At 37.5% G+C, this 25,284-nt stretch overlaps 2 protein-coding genes across 3 annotated transcripts in view; one reads left to right on the top strand and one right to left on the bottom strand.

Moving 5' to 3' along the window:
- Positions 1 to 1,444: 1,444 nt before the first annotated feature.
- The window catches only part of LOC135744447 (uncharacterized), a 47,947-nt gene continuing 24,107 nt past the window's right edge, over positions 1,445 to 25,284 (top strand). For both annotated transcript variants that reach the window (XM_073815089.1, XM_073815088.1), the window contains exons 1-4: positions 1,445 to 1,571; positions 1,886 to 1,968; positions 2,071 to 2,097; positions 24,883 to 25,281. In XM_073815089.1, coding sequence (XP_073671190.1) covers positions 1,920 to 1,968; positions 2,071 to 2,097; positions 24,883 to 25,281 — 475 coding nt within the window. In that variant the 5' untranslated portion in view covers positions 1,445 to 1,571; positions 1,886 to 1,919. The remainder of the gene's footprint in view (positions 1,572 to 1,885; positions 1,969 to 2,070; positions 2,098 to 24,882; positions 25,282 to 25,284) is intronic.
- LOC141282653 (uncharacterized) lies at positions 18,227 to 22,295 on the bottom strand. Its single transcript, XM_073815911.1, has 5 exons — positions 21,209 to 22,295; positions 20,042 to 20,623; positions 19,786 to 19,929; positions 19,048 to 19,309; positions 18,227 to 18,888 (listed from the first exon to the last, which is right to left on the bottom strand). The coding sequence occupies exons 1-5, from the start codon at positions 21,962 to 21,964 to the stop codon at positions 18,227 to 18,229; spliced, it is 2,406 nt and encodes an 801-aa protein (XP_073672012.1). The 5' UTR covers positions 21,965 to 22,295.

The following is a 25,284-nucleotide window of genomic DNA, read 5'->3' as shown; positions in this document are numbered from 1 at the left end:
TTTCTTTCTCTCTCTGTGTCTCTGTCACTCGCTTTAGAGCTTTTGTAACTGCATTAGAATGCTATCAATGCCTCAAGCCTCCATTGCCAGCTTTAAAATGACGTTTTGGAACAACCAAAAGAGCCGTTGGATGAGACGCAGAAGAAATAGTCCTACTAACAATAGCGATTTAAGTAAAAAAACGGACGGATCCCTTTAAATATATCATGTGATCGATGTCTTGAGGTGTGGTAACCGTAGTATAAGCGGAATAATTGACTCCGGGATGTTCAATTATTGAAAAATAATGCACACCCGAGGAGCATTATTTTTCTAATCATTTAGTTAGGTCATGGTGCATCAATCGAGGTTGATTTAATATATTAATACATGCCAAATTTAAAATTATCAAAAATTAATAAATGCTCTAGAAGTATTGTTTATTTTCCAACATAACTAAGACAAATGCAACCTTATTATAAAGTGTTACCAAATAATCTTGAATTACCTGTTACGAGTACATTGTGTTGTCATGTTGTTCAAAGCTGCTTGGTAGCATTTGTGACTCATGTTCTGGTAAAAATAGACTTGGTTAGTGCTTTAATGTTTTGTAAATGCAAGTGTCAGATTTCTGTTAATCAAGCTTTATATATTTTTGTAAATATAAATATTTATATTTTTATATTTATAGCAGATTTACTAATGCATATTTAAAATCAAATGTATCTGTTATCATTAGTTGATGAGCAATAAACTAACATGAATGAACAATGCACAGTTGTATTTACAGTATATACAACTAATACAGTAAATGCTGTAAATATGTTGCTTATTGTCATGCTAATAAATTAATTAATGTTTCTCCTCTTGCAAAAAAACAAAAACAAAAACACAATTGAAAAAAGAGCATTTATGTTTAATGTCACAATAGATTGGAATAATTTACATGCAGACATTAAATTCATTATTTTGGTTGTTTAAACGATCTTATAACACATGCTTGAAACAGTCACTATTATTTTCTAGTATTTTTGTCTAGTATTTTTTAAAATTATTTTTCTATTTTTCTTTGTTGATAAATTATTGTTACTGGTATTCGATTTGATGTTTATTTATAATTGTATTTTGTTAATCTATTACTGATCATTTTTGTTCTGTGGTTGGGTTATTTAAAATTTTTGTTTTGTCACTTGTTTGTTTGTTGTTGTAACGTTAACTGTAATTTTGTTATGTTTTTGTTATTTTATGAAGATTGTGTAACTTTAAATGTAAGGACCCCCTTGAATACGAAATTGTACATCTCAAGGGTTTTATCCTATTAATAAAAATTGTTAATGAATGAAAGCTGGTAGTGCGGTGTTATTTAATGGTATATAAGGCTGTTCAAGGAAGTGAACTTACTTAATACTAGGGAGGGATGTCAGTCATATGCAGTAATGTGAAAAAAATCACTGGATTGTAAAATAAAGATCCTCCCACATTATTTAAAAAACAAAGAAACCGCTAAGACCCAAAAATCAGCATCACTTTATTCTGGAGAAACAGCTGAAGACAGATCTCTTTGAGGTTGCTCTGCAGGGTCTGTATCTCTGGTAAAGTCTCGGTTATAGTTTTGTATTTGGTTATTTCGTACATGATTTCATTGTTTAATCTGTTTTCAAAATAAGATTATAAGATTACTTGATATAAGTGATGTAAATGTGGAGTGCAGGCAGTTAAAAATGGTACTGTATACATCTGGTGTGGTAAATTTTTTTTATGAATTTATTATTGTAATTGTACATATTTTTTGCAATCAATTTTATTAGCAGCAGCAATTTTCACAACTTGATCTGTGTAATTTATTTATCCAGATAAAAGGTGAAACAAAAAAGTAAAAAATACACTGCAAACTTTCTTTGTACAGATTAGTTTGAGATCTTCAGAAGAAATCTGAAACAATGAGGTTTCTAATCTCATTGTGTGTGCCTCTACTGTTGCTGGTTAACGGTGAGAAGAATCTACTGTATCACATTTAAAACAACACATTGTTGAAGGTGAAATGATTAAATGTTGCTATTAAAATTAATGCTTAGATTTGATGTTTAACAGGTGAAACAACCAATGGGCAAACGTCAGGTACAGTAGGCTAATAGTTCTTCTGACTTTGATGTGATTTATTATAATTTGATTTGATATAATTTGAATATGATCAAATATTTTATATAAAATTGTATATCTAATCAAATCGCAAAAAATAAATCTCCTACAAAGATTGAAGCTCAAATGTGTAAGCATTTTTTACCGCATACCATACCTGGATGAATTCTGGAAAGGATTTGATTTTTTTTACAACATGTTACACAGGTTTAACATCTATATGCTCAATGTTTAGTGTGTTCTGGATGCTTTTCTTCTCAGTCGCACAATCACATGCAAGTTTATCATGAACCTATTCATGAGTTTCACAAACGTGACACTTTTGTTTGGTCTCCGTCTTTAGGACCTTTGCTCTATGCAGAACGCAGTCGTGCCAACCCTACACCCAATTTTCTTTCTACAAAAATGTAAGAATGTGGTCGTACAAATTAATACAAATGAGCCATTTCGTAAAATATGTACAAATTGCCATGACCCAGTTTTAACTACCGTTCGCTAGCTCGACTGGAAATGTTAACCAAACATTATTTGGTTATGTTCATGTTTATGATATATATATATATATATATATATATATATATACACTTAGTTAAAAAATATATACATTACTGTGCAAAAGTCTTAGGTCACCACTACCAGACTTGAATTGTATTGAATCTTTATTGTCATTGTACATCGTTTATACAATGAAAATACATTGCCTACCCGGCCAGTGCATAATAAATATAATAAATAAATAAATAAAGAAGTAATTAAAGTAATAAAATCAATATAAAAGAGAATAAAAGGAAACAAACTATATATTCTACCACAGGGTATATGCAGGAATCATAGAGATGAATTTACTACCTTTTACTGCCTTTTTTACCACCTCCACAAATTTTTTACTACCAATACGACATCAAGCAGCAGCCCTTTTTGGGGGGGGGTGTAGGGGGTGAGAGCACCACTTACTACTTACTGTAAGGTATAAGTGTGACACTGTCACACCCATCATACATATTAGGTGTGATCATTAAGTATTGTCAATTATGTTTTTTGTAAGTGTCGAGTTGAGTTTCAGTTGTCCTTACCTTAACCCTAGCCCTTGAGTTATCCTAACCATAACCCTTAGCCCTAATAAGTTGAATGATAACCTTGGCACTTCTTAAAAACAAATGACACTTAACAACCATAAACATTAATAAAGATTAATAATAAAGTGTGTCACATCACCCACACTTACCCACAAACTCTCTCTCTCTCTCTCTCTCTCTCTCTCTCTCTCTCTCTCTCTCTCTCTCAATTTCAATTTCAATTTCAATTTAAAGAACTTTATTGGCATGATTGTGTCACTTACAATATTGCCAAAGCATTATACATAAAACAAGAAACATACAATAACACAATATTAACAAACATTAAGGTGCAATTAAGGTAAGGTGCTGGGTGATGGATGAAGTACTACTGCAAAATAAAATAGAATCAGAGGATATTTACAATATAAAGTAGACTTTGAAATATAAACATATGAAGTATACAAATGTACATTTATGGAGGCAGATGAGAGGTAAAATAAAAGTACTGTACAAGATCAGGGCTGTGGATTATTTCTGATAGTGTATAACTGATAAATGAATTTAGCAGCAACTGATGGGTGTCTGTCTTCCCCCAGTAACATCTTCATTTGATCTGAATCTGAAGAGTTATGAAACTCTGGTATGAGCTTTGAGATTTTGTCAAAGTGTTTTTCTCTAAGCTCTTTATATTTACCACAGTAAAGGAGAAAGTGTGTCTCTGTCTCGATCTCGCCACTGTCACAATGTACACAGATTCGCTCTTCTTTTGGGAGCCATGTTTGTCTATGTCGGCCTTTCTCTATTGCCAGACTGTGATCACTGAGTCTGTATTTAGTGAGGACTCGTCTCTGCTTTACATCTCTAACTGTGGAGAGATATTCTGACAGACTGTATTTTCTGTTTAGTGCCCGATAACATTCTAGTTTGCTTTGGTTTTTACTTTCATTATCCCAGTGATCCAAATATAAAGTTTTACTTTCTTTAATGATTTGGTTTATCGTGGTTTGTTTGCGTTCATTAGTGCTGGTCTGGAGTTTTAGAGCCAGTTGACAGATGGGACTGGTTTTAGGTCTCTTCTCTTGGGTTTTAAGGGCTTCATATTGAAGTGTGTTCGGGGGACTTGAGTTTAAGTGTGACCAGAATTTAAGGGACCGTTTTTGGATGTGTATTATTAGGGGATATCTGCCTAATTCAGCCCTGCATGCATTAGTAGGTGTTCTTCTCTGAACTCTTAAAATATTTCTACAGAATTCGGCATGCAGGGATTCCATTGGATGTTTGTCCCATTTGGAGTAATCTGTTAGGCTTTGTGGACCCCAAACCTCACAACCGTACAGAGCTATGGGCATTATTACACTATCAAATATTTTACACCAAACTGTAGCAGGAATGTCTGTTTGTTTAAATTTGCCTTTGATGGCATAGAATGCTCGTCTAGCTTTCTCTTTAAGTGCATTTACCGCAAGACCAAAGCCGCCTGATGCGCTGATTTTTAACCCGAGATAGTCGTAGTGTAAGGTGTGTTCTAGTGCAGTGTTTCCTAGAGTAAATGTGTATCTGTTATCCTGTAATCTTGCTTTTTTCTGGAAAATCATAATTTTAGTTTTCTTCAGATTGACCGTCAGGGCCCAGTTTTGACAGTATTTCTCCAGCAGGTCCAGGTGTTGCTGTAAACCTTGTGCAGTGTCTGACAATAGCACCAGATCATCTGCATACAGAAGAGCTTTAATCTCTGAGTTGTTTAGGATGAGACCAGGTGTGCTGGATTGTTCCAGTAACACTGCTAACTCATTAATATATAAGTTAAACAGAGTTGGACTCAAGTTACAGCCCTGTCTCACCCCACGCCCTTGACTAAAAAATTCTGTTCTTTTGTCACCGATTTTAACTCCGCACTTGTTTTCTGAGTACATGGATTTAATGATATCATATACTTTTCCTCCTATGCCTGATTGTAGAATTTTATAATATAAGCCGTCAAGCCATATCGAGTCGAATGCTTTTTTAAAGTCAACGAAACATGCATAAACTTTGCCTTTGTTTTTATGATGAACGTGTTGATTGACTAGCGTCTGTAGTGTGTAAATGTGGTCCGTGGTGCGGTGGTTTGGTAAAAATCCAATCTGACTTTTACTTAAGACGTTGTGTTTGGTAATGAAGGCCTGGATCCGAGCATTTAAGATACCACAGAAAGTCTTCCCTAGATTACTATTTACACAAATGCCTCTGTAGTTATTGGGGTCAAATTTGTCTCCGCTTTTATATAGCGGGTGTATTAAACCTGTACTCCAGGTTTCAGGAAAGTGTCCAGTTTGTAGGATTAAATTAAACATTTTTAAAAGTGCCTCTTGCATTGCTGCAGGACTGTGTTTCAACATTTCTGTTCTGATGTTGTCTAAACCGCATGCCTTTCTGCGTTTTAATTTCTTTAGTGCTTCTTTTAGTTCTTCTAAGCTAATCGGGTAATCTAAGGGGTTTTGGTTGTTTTTAATGATGGATTCCAATTGTTTTAGTTTAGTTTGTAAATTTTTTTGATCAGGTGTAAGACTATCTGAGGAGATTTCCCTGAATAGGTTTTTAAAATAGTCTTTCCATAGTTCTCCATTTTGTATGGGTATGTCCTGGTTTTGTTTTTTGTTTAGGCTATTCCATTTTTCCCAGAATTGATTATTATGAATTGAGTCTTGGATTTCTTTGAGAGTATAATTGAGGTGTTGTTGTTTTTTGTAGTGAATTGTATTTTTGTAATTCCTAAGTGCTTCGCAATAGTTTTGTCTTATTTCTTGTTTGTGTGGATCTCTGTGTTTTTGGTTGGAGAGTTGTCGAAGATGTTGTCTTTTACTTTTACATTCGTTATCGAACCAGATTTCATCTCCAGATTTTACTTTAGTTTTTTTGTTTGTCTCTCTCTCTCTCTCTCTCTCTCTCTCTCCAATTCAATTCAATTCACATTTGCTTTATTGGCATGACTGTAAATTATACAATATTGCCAAAGCATGTATATAGGTATATAAAAAAAACAAAGAAAACAAAAAATTATCTGTATAATAAGAAAAAAATATGATCAAATCAACATTTTAAATTAACATCATAACACATTAGAACATGTCTGAACATTTGACATTACAATGTTTTAATATATACACACACATACTGAGGGTTATTGTGGTGGACAGTAGGGAAACACACTGAGGTCAGACAAACACACACACACACACACACACACACATACACATATTACGCATGCACGCGCACACACACACACACATACACTCACCCACATACATATTACGCATACATACACACATACACATTATACACACACACATTTACCTGCTGTCCCTTAGGCTGTGGCACATCCACACGTATCTAGCAGCCAGTGCTGCTGTTTGTCCCTTTCCTAATATTATATTAATTTGTTGTACTTCAGTCTTGGTGGTAAAGTTCTTTATTGAGTTACTGAATTTATTTAAGTAGAGATCTCTTATAGTTTTGTATTTGTGGCAGTGAAGGAGGAAGTGCATCTCTGTCTCGATCTCTCCTGTCCTACAATGAACACACACCCTTTGCGCTCTCTCTCTCTCTCTCTCTCTCTCTCTCTCTCTCTGAGCGTCTGTTGAGCGAGCGGGAGTAGTGTGAGGTGGCGTGAGCGTGGCCAGAGCCTGTGAGTTATCTTTTTTATATACTTTTTTCGGCGGATTTTGACTGTTGGACTTTTTTTCTTTTTGTCTGTGCGGGCCGCGTGTAGCCGTGCTTTTTCGGCAGATAACATGACGGCCCCGCGATCACAGTTATTGAGCAAACTTACACGTCGCCATGGTGTCAAAGTGGCATCCGCGGTGAGCGTAGAGGACTGCTGTTTGGCCATAGGTGAAGTTATCGGACATGAGAACATATTGTCGGCTTCAAAAATGAACAGTGCCACGGTCATCTTTCTAAGTTCTATTGAGAATGCCAACAATATAGTTGAAACTGGATTAGTCATCGACGGGCTTTTTACACCTGTCCTTCCTCTGTCTATGCCTTCAAAAAAAGTTCTTCTGTCTAATGTACCACCCTTCATGAGTGATGAAACATTAGTGAGAATTTTGTCCCGATATGGAAAAATTGTGTCTCCAATCAAGATGATACCAATTGGATGTAATTCTCCTCTTTTAAAACATGTCATTTCATTTAGACGTTTTGTTTATGATTCTGCAAGAAGAGGAAGAACTGGAGTTATCGCTGCACTTGAAAGTTGATGAATTTGATTATATCATCTATGCTACGACGGAGAAAATGAAATGTTTTCATTGTAGAGAAATGGGTCATTTAATTCGTGCGTGTCCAAGGAAAAATGCGGCGGACGCAGTTAACGCTGAACAACCCGGGACGTCAGGCGCAAATCACGCTGAACAACCCGGGACGTCAGGCGCAAATCTACCTGTGACAAAGGCAGGTACGGCAGAGAGGAGAGAGGTTGTGAAGCCTTTTGAGGATCGAAATACGGAGGTTTTGGTAGCTGAAAGTGAGGATGTAATGCCTGATGTTGAAGTTGTAGAAACACTGCCTGATGCGGATTCTAATGCGGAGAAAAGTATCAGCGCGTTATCATTGTCACAGCTGGAGCAGCCTTTTGAAGGATTGGAAATCGAAATGGAACAGACTGGGTTTAAAGTCCCCATTAAAAGAAAAAAAACAGGTGATTCTCAAATAGTCAGAGCTAAGAAAGCAGGTGTGGAGGACATACATGTTGAAGACGGAATAGATAGTGACAGTGAATCTTCTGACTCTAGCGTCAGCTTTTCACAGAGTGATTTACATAGCACTTATGAGGTGGACGATGTTAAACTCTTTCTCAGAGCTACAAAAAACAAGAGAGGGGTTAAAGTTGAACAATTTTTTCCTGACATTAAACAATTTGTGGACAAAACTAGAATGTTTATGTCGGAGGGGTTGTTTACTAACAAGGAAATATACCGTTTGAAGAAAATAGTCAGAAAACTGGTTTCTGACAATGCCAATGGTGGAAATGAAGAAGATTAACAGACTGATTTCGGATTTGATGTTTTTATATGGTTTATTTTTCTTATTTTTCTTTTTTTCTCTTTCCATGTGCGAGGTCAACATTGCAACTATAAATATTAATGGGGGAAGAGATATGAGAAAAAGGGCAGGAATATTTGAGTTGGTTAAACAAAGAAAAATTGATGTAATCATGTTACAAGAAACGCATAGTGATTTAAAAAATGATACTGAGTGGGCAAGAGAATGGGATGGGACGTCCATTCTGAGCCACAACACCTCACTCAGTGGTGGTGTAGCAGTTCTCTTTGCAAAAAATTTTACTCCTGCCTCCTACCAAGTGGAAGAGGTAGTCAAGGGTAGACTGCTAAAAGTTAAAGCCATTTTTGACAAAATGTCTTTTGTTTTTATTTGTGTGTATATCCCCACATCAGTTGTAGAGAGAATGTTATTTTTAAATTCACTGTGTGCTGTTTTGCAAGGTTGTTGTGGTGATGATTATTTTATTTTGGGTGGTGATTTTAACTGCACTATATCCAATTTAGACAGGAACCATATTGAACCACACATGCCTTCTCGTAATCGGTTAATTCAACTTGAAGAGACTCATGAGTTATGTGATATTTGGAGAAAGTTAAATGGGACACAGAGGCAATACACATGGACTCATGTTCGAGACAATGTAATCTCACTTGCAAGATTAGACCGATTTTATTTTTTTAAACATCAATGTAGTATTGTTAGAAGATGTATAATTTCTCCACTGGGTTTTTCAGATCATAGTATGGTGCAGTGTACTGTGGTGGTTAATGCTTTCAAGCCAAAAAGTGCATATTGGCAGTTTAATATTAGTCTTTTAAGTGATACATATTTTAAAGAATTGTTTAAGGTGTTTTGGACTGATTTCAGAAATGCAAAAAGTTCTTTTAAATCTTTGCGGCAGTGGTGGGATTATGGGAAAGTCCAAATAAGTCAGTTCTGTGTTCAATATACACAAAATGTTACAAGAGAGAATAATTCTAACATGAGTATCTTGGAGATTGAAATTTTAAAACTTCAAGAATTGGCTGAGTTAACTGGGGATCGTTGCTATTTAGATTCTTTAGTTAAAAAAAAAGTTCAGTTGGCTGAACTGCTGGGCCTTAAGACACAAGGGGCTCTGATCAGGTCTAGGTTCCAGAATTTGAACCAAATGGATGCTCCCTCTAAATTTTTCTTTAATTTAAAGAAAAAAAATGGGCAGAGCAGGATAATACATGCCTTGCGCTCAGAATCTGGATTGTTGTTGACAGAGCCTGCTGATATTCGCAGGAGGGCATTTTCTTTTTACGAGAATCTATATAAAAATGAGCTGGGGGAAAATTTTAAGGATGATAGTGTTTTTTTTGATAATTTACCCCAATTGTCACCGGAAGCCAAAACTAAAATCTCAGGTGCCTTGAGCCTTGGAGAACTGTATAAGGCCCTCCAAGAAATGGAGTCTGGAAAGGCAGCCGGAATTGACGGCTTACCAGCTGACTTTTATAAGTCTTTTTGGACAGTACTGGGCAATGATTTGCTTGAGGTACTAAACGAAAGTGTGAGGGAGGGGCAGTTGCCTTTAAGCTGCCGTAGAGCAGTGTTGACCCTCTTGCCTAAGAAAGGTGACCTAACAGAGATAAGGTGCTGGCGACCGGTTTCGTTGCTCTGCAGTGATTTCAAGCTGCTTTCTAAAACATTAGCGAATAGATTGTCAGGGGTGATAGAGGGAGTTATTCATCCTGATCAGACCTATTGCGTTCCCGGTAGGTCCATTTTTGACAACGTTTCTTTGATTCGTGACATTTTTGATATCTCCAAGATATTTAATGTGGATTGTGGCCTAATTTCGTTAGATCAAGAAAAGGCTTTTGACAGGGTTGAACACTGTTACTTATGGAGAGTTTTAGAAGCCTTTGGTTTTGATCAGAAGTTCATTGATTTTATTAAAGTTCTCTATAGTGGAGCGCAGAGTTTACTTAAGGTGAATGGGAGTCTATGTGCTCCTTTTAATGCTTGCAGAGGTGTAAGACAAGGGTGCTCACTGTCCGGCATGTTATATTCCCTAGCAATAGAACCTCTCTTACACCAGTTAAGGACTAAGCTTAAGGGTTTTTGTCTGCCAAATAATAAAGGCAATGTAATTTTGTCGGCCTATGCTGATGATGTTGTGGTCATGGTTAATGGGCAGGTTGACATACATGTTCTGTCAGGGTTGCTTAAAACTTTTAAAAAATTATCATCTGCAAATGTTAACTGGGCTAAGAGTGAAGCTATACTTTTGGGCAATTGGTCAGAGAACAGACCAAAACTGCCGGAAGGATTAAAATGGGAAAAAGCAGGTTTTAAATATTTAGGTGTTTACCTTGGGGATGAGACAATAATGCAAAAGAACTGGGAAGGTGTCATTGAAAAAGTTAAAGGACGTCTAGATAAATGGAAGCGTTTTTTGCCAATGTTATCATATAGAGGGCGCATTTTAATTATTAATAATTTGGTTGCATCCTCCTTGTGGCATAAACTAAACTGTATTGACCCTCCTATCCACTTACTCGCAAGGATCCAAGCTCTTTTAGTTGATTTTTTTGGGATAGGATGCATTGGGTACCACAAAGTGTTTTGTTTTTATCCAAGGAGGAGGGGGGTCAAGGGTTAATACATTTACAAAGCAGACTGGCAACTTTTCGCTTGCAGTTTGTTCAAAGATTGTTATTTGGTTCTACTGATTGTAAATGGTGTGATGCTGCTAATGTGATTTTGCATAAATTGGAGAATCTAGGGCTAGACAAAGCTCTTTTTTTAATGAATCCATTGCAAATTAACTTTTCTACTTTGCCAGTGTTCTACAGAAACATTTTTAAAGTATGGAGTCTTTTTAACATAAAAAGTGACACATCACATTCCCTTTATTGGTTATTAAAGGAGCCCCTAATCCATGGATCACGGATGGACTTAGCTACAAGTGATTGTTTTCCAGGTTTTAATAGGATGCTGATTGTGAATAGAATCATTACTATGGAACAGTTACTGGATTTATCTGGTCCTGATTTTATGAATGTGGAAGCGCTGGCACAGCAATTGAAAATAAGATCAGTTCGCCTAATTACGCAGATGCTATTGAAATGGCAGTCAGTACTCAGTCCGGCTGAGAGGACTCTACTGACAGAATACTGTGAAGGACTCACTGAAGCCAATGTCAAAGATCCCTTCCCTGATGTGTTAATTTCAATTAATCTAGGAGATGTTTCTGGTGTTTTTTTGGATGGTGTTGAGTTTTCGGATGTGAATTTTTCTTTATGTACAGGCAAAACATTGTATAAACATTGTGTAATTGTTTTTTGTAAAAAAACTTTAAACATGAAAGTGGATACTCCATGGCGTGATTTTTTTAAACTGGAGGTAGACAAAAAGCCTGAGTGGAGAGCTCTTTACAAACCACCGTTGGCTAAAAAAGCAGGTGACTTACAGTGGAGAATTTTGCATGGTATTATTGCTGTTAACGCTTTTATTTCTATTTTGAATCCTGAAGTTGGTGTTGAGTGTCCTTTTTGTAATGAGAGGGAAACTATGTTTCATGCTTTTTTAAATTGTTCCAGATTGCAGTCCTTGTTTCTACTGCTTGGTAACATATTTAGTAAATGTAATGAGGTATTTTCTCCAGTGGTTTTTATTTTAGGTTTCAAATATGTTGTTAGGAAAAAAATGTTGTGTCAGCTATTGAATTTTGTGTTGGGTCAGGCTAAGATGGCCATTTATATAAGTAGAAAACAGAAGATTGAACAGAATTTGGTTCAAAACATTGTGGTTGTTTTCTCAAAAATGGTACAATCAAGAATACAGACTGATTTTAATTATTATAAGATGGTAAATGATTTGATTACATTTGAGGGTGTTTGGTGTTATAATGAATTTTTATGTACTGTTGTCGATGATGAATTGTTTTTTACTTTCTTGGAGTGAGAATGCACATCATGTTCAATTGAAATTGAATTATGGCAATGTAGTGCTGTAACCCTGTTTTTTGGTAATAAAGTGTTGTAAAATCTCAAATCTCTCTCTCTCTCTCTCTCTCTCTCTCTCTCTCTCTCTCTCTCTCTCTCTCTCTCTCTCTCTCTCTCTCTCTCTCTCTCTCTCTCTCTCTCTCTCTCTCTCTCTCTCGGAGTGCATGCTGGGAGTGTTTTGAGAGCGGTGGTGGGTGAGACCTGAGCTCTGTATATCTTCATATTTCTACATTTTTGGATTTTTTCTACTTCTAATTTCTTGCATGGTTTGGAAGTTTATACTTTAAGCACTTTAGTAGAGACTGCGCAGGGAGATGGCGTCTCACGAGGAGACGCCATCGTTATCTCTGCGAAATGGTTTCAGGTGTGTACCTGAAGACGGCGTCTCAGTGGAAGACGTGCTTGTTTCCACCGGGGAAGAAGTCGGACATGAAAACATAGTGTCCGCTTCCCGCATGAATAAGGCTGTAGTGATTTTCGTAAAGGATCACAAACTTGTTAATCGTGTAATCGAAACTGGCCTAGTTATAAAGGAAAATCTTGTTCAGGTTACCCCTTTGTATGCTCCGTCTGCAAGAATTACTGTATCAAATGTTCCGCCGTTTATTCCCGACGATGCTTTGGAACGAGAATTGTTACGCTTTGGCAAATTTGCGAGTGGTTTTAAAACAATCCCTCTGGGCTGCAAACACCCGTCATTAAAACACGTTAAATCTTTCAGGAGACAAGTGTTTATGTTTCTGGATTCTCCAGAAAATACGATGGATGTTTCTTTTCGCGTGCGACATGACGGGAGAACCTTTATGGTATATGCGTCTACTGGACATTTGCGATGTTTCGAATGCGGTGACCTTGGCCATAAAAAGTTTACATGCCCACATCGCGAACACGCAGCAGAGAGCAGGCCTGGTGTCTCAGGTGAGGGAAATGTGTCGGAGGTTTCAGTTCAGGGAGAGGAATCCACATCATCTAAACCGGTGAGTAATACTGATGCGGCGCCGTCCGCTACAAAAACACTTGATAACGTTATTTCTTCCGATGTTAGAGATGTAAGTGAAAGTCAAAGTGATGAATGTATCAGTAGTGTTGAGCAAAACATCACAAGTGATGAACCACAAGAAAACAATGTGATGCAGGCGGGACCTAGTTCTAGTTTTGGTGTGGAAGCTGGTCATATGGAGTTGAGTCAAAAAGCTTTGTGTTCTAGTAATGATACAAGTGTAAGGGATGATGTATCGGATGACAATGGTTCTATTGATTTTGATTGTGATTCACAAGCAGGCTCTGTGTGTGGACCTGAAGGCACTTCTCAGGATATGAATAAAGATTCCTCCTTATATACATTAGAGGAAATCAATAGCTTTCTTGATGACACATTTGGAAGACAAGTTAATATTAAAGACTTTTTTCCTGATGAAGAAAAATTTGAGAGATCTGTGGCCTTCTACTATAAAAATGTAAGTCATGATCTATTGAGTGAAAAGAAGCGATTTCGTTTGAAAAAACATATTACTTCCATTAGAAAATACAGAAAAGTGGATAAAAAGAGGAAACTAAAAGCTTTTTTGTAAACTTCTAACTATGCATCACGCGGTGTTCCTTTTTTGCTGCTCTTTTCTGTTCTTTCTCTATCCCTTCCTTCTTTTGTATATGAATTCATTGAGGGTGGGATCACTAAATATTAATGGAGGGAGGGATAGGCACAAAAGAGCCTTGGTGTCTGAGATAATGCATCAAAAAAAGTTAACTGTTATGTTGTTACAAGAAACGCATAGCGATGTTGATAATGAAGTTGAGTGGGGAATGTGGTGGAAGGGTCATCATATCCTTAGTCATGGCACAAATCTGAGTGCAGGAATTGCTTTTCTCTTTATGTCAGATAAAAAGATTAGTATTTTGAAAACTGAAGAATTTGTAAAGGGTCGTCTTGCTCTTGTCAAAGTTGATATTGAAGGGCTTATCTTTTACTTTATAAATGTTTACGCACCAAATCTGGGACATGAAAGAATTCTTTTCTTTAATATATTGAATAATGTTTTAAAACAAGATTTTAGTGATGGGAATATTATTATTGGTGGAGACTGGAATTGCACGGAAAAGTTTACTTTTGACCGTGTAAATGAGGAACCTCATATCGCTTCTTCTATTCTTTTGTCAAAATTAATGAGGGAAGCTGAATTGTTGGACATGTGGAGAATTAAACATCCAGTAGAGAGACAATATACTTGGGTTAAAATGTCTGACAATCAGGTTAGTGCTGCCCGATTAGACAGAATTTATGTTTCAGAGTCTTTTAATAATAGAGTTATTGATTGTTGTATTTCACCTGTGGGATTTTCTGACCATCACCTTGTGTTTATCTCAGTTAACATGATACAGTCTTTAAGAAAATCCTCATATTGGCATTTCAATGCTAAGTTGTTGCAGGATTCATATTTTTGTGAACATTTTGTAACTTTCTGGAATCAGTGGAGAACAAAAAAGGCAGATTTTGAAAACTTAAAGCAGTGGTGGGAAGTTGGCAAAATCCATATTAAAACATACTGTCAACAATATACTGCATATTCTACTGCCATAGAAAGAGAAACAGTTCAAAGACTTGAAAAAGACATTGATTCTATAGAAACTGCAGTGTTACAAAGAAATGACACAACCATGATTAATAATTTGCAGCAGAAAAAGACGCAGTTAAGCTCTTTATTGAATGAAAGGGTGAAGGCAGCCCTGGTAAGAGCACGTTTTACATCAGTTGCCGATATGGATGCCTCAAGTACTTTCTTTTTTAATCTGGAAAGATCAGTGGCACAGCACAAACAAATGCTATGTCTGCGGCTTCCTGATGGAAAAATAACCAACAATATTATAGAAATGCGTCGTCATGCTGTTGATTTTTATTCTTGTTTATATAAGGCTGAACAATGTAACTCTGATTGTGCTGAACAGTTGTGTCAGGATCTGCCAAAAATAGACTCTGAATCAAAGACTGCCTTGGAAGCCAACATTTCCTTTCATGAACTCAGTAATGCTGTTGGACAGTTAAAATCTGGTCGTTCCCCTGGCATTGATGGACTGACTTCTGAATTTTATAAACATTTTTGGAAGTGCATCGGTATGGACCTCTTTGGAGTTTTTTGTGAAAGTTATAGGGATGGTTCTTTACCAACTTCATGTCAGCGTGCTGTATTGTCTCTCTTACCAAAAAAGGGAGACTTAACGCTCTTAAAGAACTGGAGACCTGTCGCCTTATTAACAACAGAATACAAACTTCTATCAAAATGTATTGCTAATAGACTTAAGAAATACCTACATTTGATAATTCATCAAGACCAAACCTACTGTATTCCAAAACGATCAATAATGGACAATCTTTTCCTGGTGAGAGATGTTTTGGATATTTGCAAAACATGTAATGATGAGGTTGGGATATTAACACTAGATCAAGAAAAAGCATTTGATCGTGTAGACCATAAATACCTCTTTAATTTGCTTGAAGGTTTTGGTTTTGGTAAAAAATTTATAAAATGGATACAACTTTTATATAATGGAGCTTCTTGTATGGTTAAGCTTGGTGGTGGTTTAAGTAGGCCTATTTCAGTCTTAAGAGGTATAAGACAAGGTTGTCCCTTATCAGGGCAATTGTACAGCATTGCAATTGAACCATTTCTTTTTCACATACGAAAAGCTTTAAGTGGCCTATCATTACCTACTATGTCTCAGCATTTAAGAATTACGGTTACTGCATATGCTGATGATGTCACAGTGTTTGTAAATGACCAGAATGATATCAATGTTTTAACTGAGATAATTGACATGTATGAGAAGGCATCATCAGCCAAAGTAAACTGGGAAAAGACTGAAGGCTTTTGGGCAGGTAAAGGAGATGTAAAAAGGTTCCCAAAACTACCCAGTAACTTAGTATGGAACACAAGTGGACTAAAAATATTGGGTGTATTTTTGGGATCTGAGGAATATCAGAAAAAGAATTGGGAAGGGGTATTGGAGAGAGTGTGCACCAGACTGTCAAAGTGGCGATGGCTGTTGCCACAGATGTCTTATAGGGGTAGAGTTTTAGTTGCTAACAATTTGGTTGCTTCTGCTTTGTGGCACAGATTTATTGTGCTACAGCCACCTGCTGGACTAATTCAAGAAATTCAAAGGAAACTAGTGACATTTTTTTGGTCTGGACAGCACTGGGTTCGTTCAGCTGTTCTCTTTTTACCAGTTCAAGAAGGGGGGCAAAGTCTAGTTGACATCAAATCTAGACTGATGGCCTTTCGTTTGCAAGCTGCCCAAAGACTACTTTACATCAATGATAGTGCTTGGATAAATACAGCAATTGCTTTGCTAAAAAGGGCAGGAAACATGGGAATTGATAGACATTTGTTCCTTATGGACTTGAATGAAACCATTTTAAAAGATCTGACCCCTTTCTACAGGTCCATGATGGAAGCCTGGAAAGTATTTTGTGTTTCAAGATCAATGGAAACAAGTGCAGGTTTTTGGCTTTTTGAAGAACCATTGTTTTTTAATAAATTTTTACCCTCTAGACATTTACACTCCACTTTTTTGACATCACGACTGACAGCAGCTGGATGTGTGAAATTGGGCCATCTTCTTAGTATCAGTGTGGACAATCTGAGTGAAAGAACTGGGATAAAATCTACTCGATTTTTGAAACAGCTCACCGATGAAGTGCTTGGGGAACTGAACTTTGATCAGCGACTTTTCATTAATGATTCTAATCATATTGATGACTGGAAAACTGGATGTGAATATAATTTTCCAACCCTAATGGTAGCTGCTGACTCAGGACAATGGCAGGAGAAGGAAAATCTCATATTGTCCTTCAGTACTCCTCAGCTGGGCAGTTTTGAGTCTGCTGAGAAAACAGCACTGTATGTGACTTGTGTTAAAGTGACCAATGCACAATCCTTGTCTGGAGTGATTTTATCTAGATGGACTGAATTTTTTAGAGATAATACCTCCCCCAAAGGCTGTTGGCGATCATTGTATAAACGGCCAATTGACAAACGAACAGGAGATTTGCAATGGCGCATAGTTCATGGCGCAATAGCAACAAATAGACATGTGGTGCACCTCAATCCAAATACAACAGTGGGCTGTCTGTTTTGTTCTGAAAGTGAATCTGTTTTTCATCTGTTTGTACAATGTACACGGCTGGGTAATATGTTTACCATCTTAACTCAATGGGCATCAGCCTTGGGTGAAGATTTTTCTTATCAACTGTTTATATATGGACCAAAATATTCGGTCAGTCGCAAAAATGCTTTGGTTTTATTAAATTATGTGTTTGGTATTGCTAAACTGGCTATTTGGAAAACAAGGAAGAATAAGATGCTGGGCAGAGATACATTGGATCCTTTGTTAATGTTTCTGGGGTTGATGAAATCAAGACTCAAGATTGAATATGCCTACTATAAACTTACAGGTTGTTTACCAATGTTTGTGAATATATGGGCTGTAAATGAGGTACTTTGCACAGTTGATGAAAATGATGATATAGTGATCAGCTTTTAACTATTTTTTTTTTGTGGATGGTTAAATGTTTCAATAATTGTGATTTGTGAAATGTAAGAATGTAGAATTGTAACAGAGTTTTGGTTTTGCATATATGGTAAAAATAAAGGAGAATTTAATCCTCTCTCTCTCTCTCTCTCTCTCTCTCTCTCTCTCTCTCTCTCTCTCTCTCTCTCTCTCTCTCAAGCAGTGAATTACTATCCCAAAACAGCAATTTCCCAACAAACAATTTATTTAATCACAAGAAATACATCACAAGGGGTAACTTGTAACAATAACTTACACTGGACTCATTCATTGATGAATGGCAGTTTGAACATGTCCCAAAACAAATTTTAAGAGAGAAGTTGTAAGTTGCTGATGAATTTGACTTGTATTCATCAGCAGATAACTTTAGCTGGCAGACTGAGAGAGATACAGAGGTAGAGAGAGAAAAAAGGGGAGGGAATGAGAGAAATTGTGACATTAAGACGGAGGGGACAGGCACAGTCACAAAAGTCTCCGTTGTGAAGACTTCTCTACAATTCTTTCCTCCAGTTGGCGAAGCTCTTCTTTTTTTTCTTTTTGCCTTCTGCGAAGTGTGTTGGACTTGATGATAAATTCAGCCATTTTGGACCCGGCCTTCCCCTCAGCCTGCTCTGCCAACTTGTCTGCATCATTTTCAAGTGACTCACAAACACGGCTTAGTACCTCATGCTGGGTTCTGAGGTCCAAAAGCTCCTCCTCCACTGCCTTCCTCTTTAGAGCATGTGCGGCACTCTCCTTCTTTTTTCTTTCATTCTCCAGGTACAGTCTATACTGAGATCTTGCAGATGAAGCAGAGGCAAGGAGCTCCTTTGTCAGAGGCACTTTTAAAATGCCCCCACAACTGCTGATCCGGTCACAGACTAATCGAAGTGATTCCAGCGTTCTATCGTGGAGATTGCATGTTTCCACCTCTTTGTTAATTGAAAATCCTCTTTCAACTGTGGCTTGGCCATGGGATAGAAGGAGGAGACTCTTGCAAAACTGTAGTAAGTCAGGGTAAGATGTGCTGAGAGTTGTGTAAAGAAACACATCAAGGCGGTCCTTCATTGGTTTAAAGGCCAGGAAACGTTCATCTCGTCCTTCCACTGAGGTCAAGGATACAAACTGCTGAATGATAACATCACCTAAAATATTGACAAAGATATAATCATTAATGACATTTAAGTACATTTCAGTCTGCTTAACTGCCCATTACCAAAGCAGAACACCCTTAGAACATGGCCTTCATTTCAATAACTTTTCCACTTCTACTGCCCCTACACATACTGTATATATTTTCTTACCTGCTGGAATGCCACCTGTCAATTTCTTTCCCTGAAGGAATGTCTGCACTACACTCTTCATTTGCTTGATGCACCACTCCGGTTCTTGGTGGATTCTTGTGGGATCAAGGCATCCAATTTGCCTAACCATAGGAAACTTTAGGGATTTTAGGGATTTGTCCTGCAATTTCCTGACTACCTTAACAAGGCACTGCAAACATTCTTTCCTGAAGGTTAGCACAGAAAGCTCCCCTATCTTGCCTCCTGATTTGCTCTGAAGGGCCTAACAAATAGAGAACATTAATGTTCATACAAAGATATTTGTCACATACATAGATACTTAAAACATGGTGAAATGATGTTGGTTGTCTGGTGTGTGTGTGTGTGTGTGTGTGTGTGCGTGCGTGCGTGCGTGCGTGCGTGTTGGAATATGTGAGTATAGTTCAGGATGAATTCAGGATGATTGGAAATGAAACTATGACAAGTTACAAATTTTAAACAATTCTAACAATTTAACCAGATTGAAAAAGAGGTTTGGTATATCCTCATGGTACAGTGGTTCAATTTAAGCCACAATACCAAAGGCCTGTTTGGAAGGTAACCATTACCAACCACACAATTACGAAAGCTATATTGCTTACCACAGAGGTGGTTAAATCATGCCCATTGTTACTCATTCATTTCTACCGGTTTAAAGTAACTATTTATGCAGACAGCACAATTCACGCATGATATTGAAATGATGTGCACATTAATTACCTTGATGGCAGATTCAGCACCCAGGCCGATGTCCACATTTTTAAGAGAGACCCAGTTCTTCTCATCAGATACCTGGATTGTGATCATTTGCAGTGAGCTTCGGTCCTCTAAAAGTTCCCTTTTAACAAATCGTCGCAGTAAAGCCTTAAAAGTACAAGAAAAACTGTTAGCAATCAAGCCACACCTACCTGTCAACTGATACAGTTTAATCACATTCAAATTAAGACAGTAACTCTACAGTAATTACATTTCTTACCATCAGGAGTTCTTTCAGATCTTTAGCCAAAAAGGGCAGCACAGGCTCGTCGGTCTGATATTTGATCAGGAAGGGGTTGAAGCTTCGTGCAACTGACAAGAAGAACTGGAGCTTTGGAATTATTAAATCATCATCCCGCGCAGCCAATATGGTATCATATGACGCCGTGTTGGGGTTTGGCACCTTTTTCTTCTGAAATGCATCAATGTATGTTAAAAGCATGGGCCAAATGTCGACAGCTCTCTCAGCCACAGGGAAATTTTCCACCCACCTGTGGCCACAGAAAGATCGGGGAAAAGTAGAAGATCCTGTGGTGGCAGTGTAATCTTCTCTACGGGCAGGAACATTGTGGAAGAGGTAGTGCATAGCTCGCAACAGTTTGTCTACCTGCCATGTTGTGAATCCTGCTTTCATGGCATTGTGGAGGGTGTGCAAGCCACAGCTGCCAACACTGATGAGTTGTGCATCCCCATGAAGCTCTGAATGTTCGTTCTGAAGGAGCTTCAGCAGCTTGAAATTGACATTTGGGCCATCCATACTGACAGACAGCAGGTGTCTCAAGTTGAGTTGTGCAACACATTCCTGTGAATTGACACAAAAAACTAAGTTTATTAAAAAAAAATACAGCATTTCAGAATGTTTGTAAACAATATGCACCAATATACTTCCAGATGACAGAACGCAAGCGGTTTCTACTGACTAACTGAAGAGATCCAACCGGCTAATGGAACAGTTAAATAGTTTAAAACGTGAAAACGTGTTGCGTTTGGGGTTGCACTGCCAGATACAGCAAAAGGTGTAGGGTTTGATCGATTTCCTATGGGTGAGGAGGAGGTTATAGCAAGTGGACGTTGTGTCGTCAAAAGTAGTGCTAAAAGTAGGAAATCTTAATGATAACACATTTACTTCCATAGTATTCTTTTTTCCTACTATGGAAGTGAATGGGGTCCATGAACATTTTTCAAAATATCTTCCTTTGTGTTCATTAGAACCACAAAATTTTTACAGGTTTGTAACAACATGAGAGTGAGTAAATGATGACAGAATTTTCATTTTTGGGTGAACTATCCCTTTAACTACTAACTTTTAGGCTAACTATGACATAAAAATCTTCAAATAGGGATATAACGACAATAAGAAAGAACAAACAAGAAAATATCAACTTACTTTAATGCTTTGCAGCAAGTCTTCAGCCCTTGCATGTCCAAGGAACTGCGACCCAAAATATGAAGACGTCACGCGGTCATCTTTCCAGAACCGAACGTGAATATCCATTTGCTTCTTCTTAGCCGACTGGTTTAGGGACTCGTCAAACATGAGAACATATTGTCCGGAATCATTGATGCTATTTATAAGAAGCTTCTTAAAATGTGGAGCAATGCCGAATCCAAGAATGTACGCCGTTTTATCCTTGCCACACGCAAAACTTTTGGCTATAGCGGAGTCAGTGAACATGTTTTCGAACAATTCCCCAATGCCCTCATTCGAATTATATGAATGATGGTTGGCTGCGATGTTCAGGCACCAGAGAACCTCAGCCCTGAGGGCTGATGTTTGTGACGGGAAGGTCTGTTGTTGTTTGGCTATCGCTGCCGTGGTGGTGCTGCTGGTGGCACTGGTTTGCTGCAGAGGTGGTGCGACGACAGCTGACCTTGCGTGATTTGCCGCGATCTGTGTAACGTTAGTGCTGGTAGCATTACAAAACAACGAAATAGGGAGCTGCTCCCCCCTCACGCGAATCCGCTGCTGGTGAATATTTGATTCACTGTGAGACCTGATAGCGGTAATGCCGTTCCAGGTAACATTTATAATTTTTTTGCACACAGTGCAAAATGCCTCCCGGTCATTTCCCATGACGGGCTTAAGCCAGTCTTTAAATAACGGATCGTCAACCCAGGTTTGCGAGAACTTACATTTACCCATTTCACAGTTTGGTAGAAAATAAAGTGGCAAGTGGCTAGTATTAACTGAGGTTAAAAAAAAGGCGGTAAATGTTGTTTGCGTCGCTGATAGGCTATCAACCACGGAACTCACAGTTTACTTCTACGTCATTGCTATCAACTCCGTCTCACTCCGGGTCCTGTTAGCACCGTAGATATTTTTAAACTATGCTAGATGAAGTTATATATTTTTAAACTATGCTAGATGAAGTTAAAGCATGGAGACACAAATATTAAGCAAAATTTTTTTTACTACCAAGTCAAATTGCGTTTGTTACCTTTTACTACCTTTTAAGGGCCTTAATTTTGGTAGATTATTTTTACTACCTTTTACTACCGCGCGGACACCCTGTACCATTGCACATGATTTAGAAATTAAGAGTTAAGTGACCTAATGGCCCAAGGATAAAAACTGTTTTTCAGTCTATTTGTCCTGCTCTTTATGCTCCTGTATCGTCTGCCAGAGGGCATAAGTGTCAAACACACCTGAATGCTTCAGTATGATTTGGAAATGACATTCAGGTGTGTTTGATTAGGGTTATAGCTAAACTTTGCTGGACAATGGCTCTCCAGGACCAGGAATGCCCACCCCTGCACTACAGGATAGTATTTAGATTATCACGCCAGAGCGAGCGCTTCACATCACCTCAAGTGAAACGAATGTAAAGGAATGGAGATTGTGACACATTTATTAATACTTTTAATGCTTACATTTGCTTGCTAGTACGCTTATATGTGGCCGTGTAAACCTTCACACTATGACAAAGACTCCATCCATACATCTAACAGGGGTTCTTTATTTCCAACTGAGTTAAGAGAAAACAGCATTAAATGACTGTGAAATTTCCCCCTGTGTAGTATATTATAATAAACCAAGTTTACAAGAAATATAAAAAGAGATCAAATTAACACAAGCTCCAAATACACTGTAAATATTTTGTTACAATGGCCTATTCAGTTTAAAGAAAAATAAATAAAATAAATAAAACAAATACAACAGTAGCCCATAGTGCTGTGTTCAAAATATCGATACGACGATACATCGTCATGGACGCCTGACGATGCGCGCATCGATACAGCACCTTCCGTATCGATTCGGATGTACTTTTGAAAGTAACGTGACGAATTGCTGTTGATCCATATGGAAAGGACGCATGTGTCCCGCGGAGTACGTAGAGTTAAAGGTGGCGGGGTATACTTTCACTTTGCGTGTCTGTCTCGCTGGCGCATTAATGTCAATGAGTTCAGTATGAAAGCGCAGATATCTTAGCCTATATACTACTGCAAAGGGCTTTATTAGCCATGCTCTTATAAAACAGTACTAACGCATTTGAGAGAAACACGACAAAGATTTGCATGTGAAAAGTGTATGTCTAGAGAAGAGATACAGAGCTACTTCAAACTATAACTGTCACATTAATAATCTGATTTCTATTAAATAGTATTAAGTCTGACTGCATGTTTATAGATATATTCATAGATGTAGAATAATGAGAGACAAGAGTAAGGCACCATCTTTGTAAAACTGCTTTAAAAAAAACATAAGTTAAGTACTAACTCTGGGATTTTAAATATTTCTAATAACTAATAAATGAATGGCAAAAACACAACTGTTACAACACTGCTTATTCAATGTACAATAAACAAATAATAATAATAATGTTACTAAATTCTGAACAAAAATGTAATTCAAAATAGTCTTGTATTGTGATGCGCATCGTATCGGGATACGTATCGTATCGGGGAATTGTTGGCGATACACAGCTCTTGAACACTCCCTTTGGGTGAAATTCGGCTGATTGGAAAGGGTTAATACACATTTCTCCTTAAATCGCATTCCTTCTCAAGATTATAAATATCCCAAATCAACAGAGAAAAATAAATGAAAACACACAAAAATAGCCCTGTATGAAATATACCCCTATAAAACAACGGTAGTGGCTTTTGGATGCTATTCTGTAATATAGACAAAACACAGAAACATTCATAGTACATAAACAGCCACTTAACTCAATAAATCTGAACTGAATCCAGTTTACACCTCATTAATCATTCAATCATGGTATCAAAATGTTCATATTTAGCCTATTAACAAATTATATTTATTTCTTACATAATATAAACATTACAAATTGTTTCTCTCTCTTCTTTGAGTGCACAATAACATTTATAATATGAAACAAAATAAATGAACTCACTCTGTGACACGCTGTAACATGAAACGAGGCGCTGACACACGTGTATCTGTTCTCCCCTCTAATATAATTCAGTCAAAGAGAAAATGGATTGTTATTTTTCCACAAATAACGTTACCCGATTATTATAATAAAACATGCAACTCAAATTAAACTCTTTAAATAAACACTCACGCTCAATCTCCACCACATTAGATATGTGTATATGCACCTGGAAATATCTTGCAGACAGACACCAAATACGTGATGCACAAGCAGGACTTTCCACCCTTCCTTAAGAAAGGCTGATGTTTGCTTTTAATCTTATGCACAACTGCTCATGTGCTCAGCTATGAACAAGCACAGCACACACATGTAGTACACTCTTCCTCTGTGTGCACTCTACTATGCATCACGTAAACACGCGTGCCCCCTAGTGGCGGGTAGGTATGAATGGAGCATATTATGCCCCGGTTACATATAGATTTCAGGTAACGGATTTTGCTAACAGAGCATAACTGACCTGGTGTGTTTACAACCAAGGTGATTTCTCCTTACGTTTTCACGGATGCGTTATTCAGGCAGTCGTGTTGTTTCAATTTGTTATTAAATGCATTTGGCACTACAGAACAGTTTGAGCTGGTCATTCAGTATGATAAATTTGTGCCAATCGGTAAGCAACAAAAAAAACATAATTCACTTTTGTTTGTTTTTTTCTAAAAAACAGTGACATCCAGTGACCCATGCTCGAATTACAATATGCTTGATGACTATTGGAGAGACATACACCAAACCCAATCCAATAACTTGGGAAATGATGACCGGCTGGTTGAGTGGAATGGCTGGTATCGTCTGTTTTTGAATGGACAAAGTGCTCAGATGTCTGAGGTGTGTACAACTTACACAGGATGTGGAGGTGAAACTGGACTTTATCTCAGTGATTCTCATCCACGAATCGAGGATGGAGAGGTGACCCGTGAAGTCGTGGGAACTATTATGTGGTCCTTTTTCATGTGCGGTGCCGACAGAACACATCCCATTCAAGTCAAAGCTTGCCCTGGAGATTATTATGTCTATAAATTTGTCAAACCTGATATGTCCATCTCTCGGCCCTCATACTGTGCAGGTA

Source organism: Paramisgurnus dabryanus, chromosome 1 (genome assembly GCF_030506205.2).
Source record: "Paramisgurnus dabryanus chromosome 1, PD_genome_1.1, whole genome shotgun sequence".
NCBI lineage: Eukaryota > Metazoa > Chordata > Actinopteri > Cypriniformes > Cobitidae > Paramisgurnus > Paramisgurnus dabryanus.
This window is presented reverse-complemented; position numbering and strand designations above follow the sequence as displayed.

Coding starts and splice junctions, on each gene's coding strand:
- LOC141282653 (XM_073815911.1), bottom strand. CDS start 21,964: ATGGGTAAATGTAAGTTCTCGCAAACCTGGGTTGACGATCCGTTATTT. Junction 19,930..20,041: donor ATCTGAAAGAACTCCTGATG/GTAAGAAATGTA, acceptor TGTACTTTTAAG/GCTTTACTGCGACGATTTGT. Junction 18,889..19,047: donor GACAGGTGGCATTCCAGCAG/GTAAGAAAATAT, acceptor TCAATATTTTAG/GTGATGTTATCATTCAGCAG.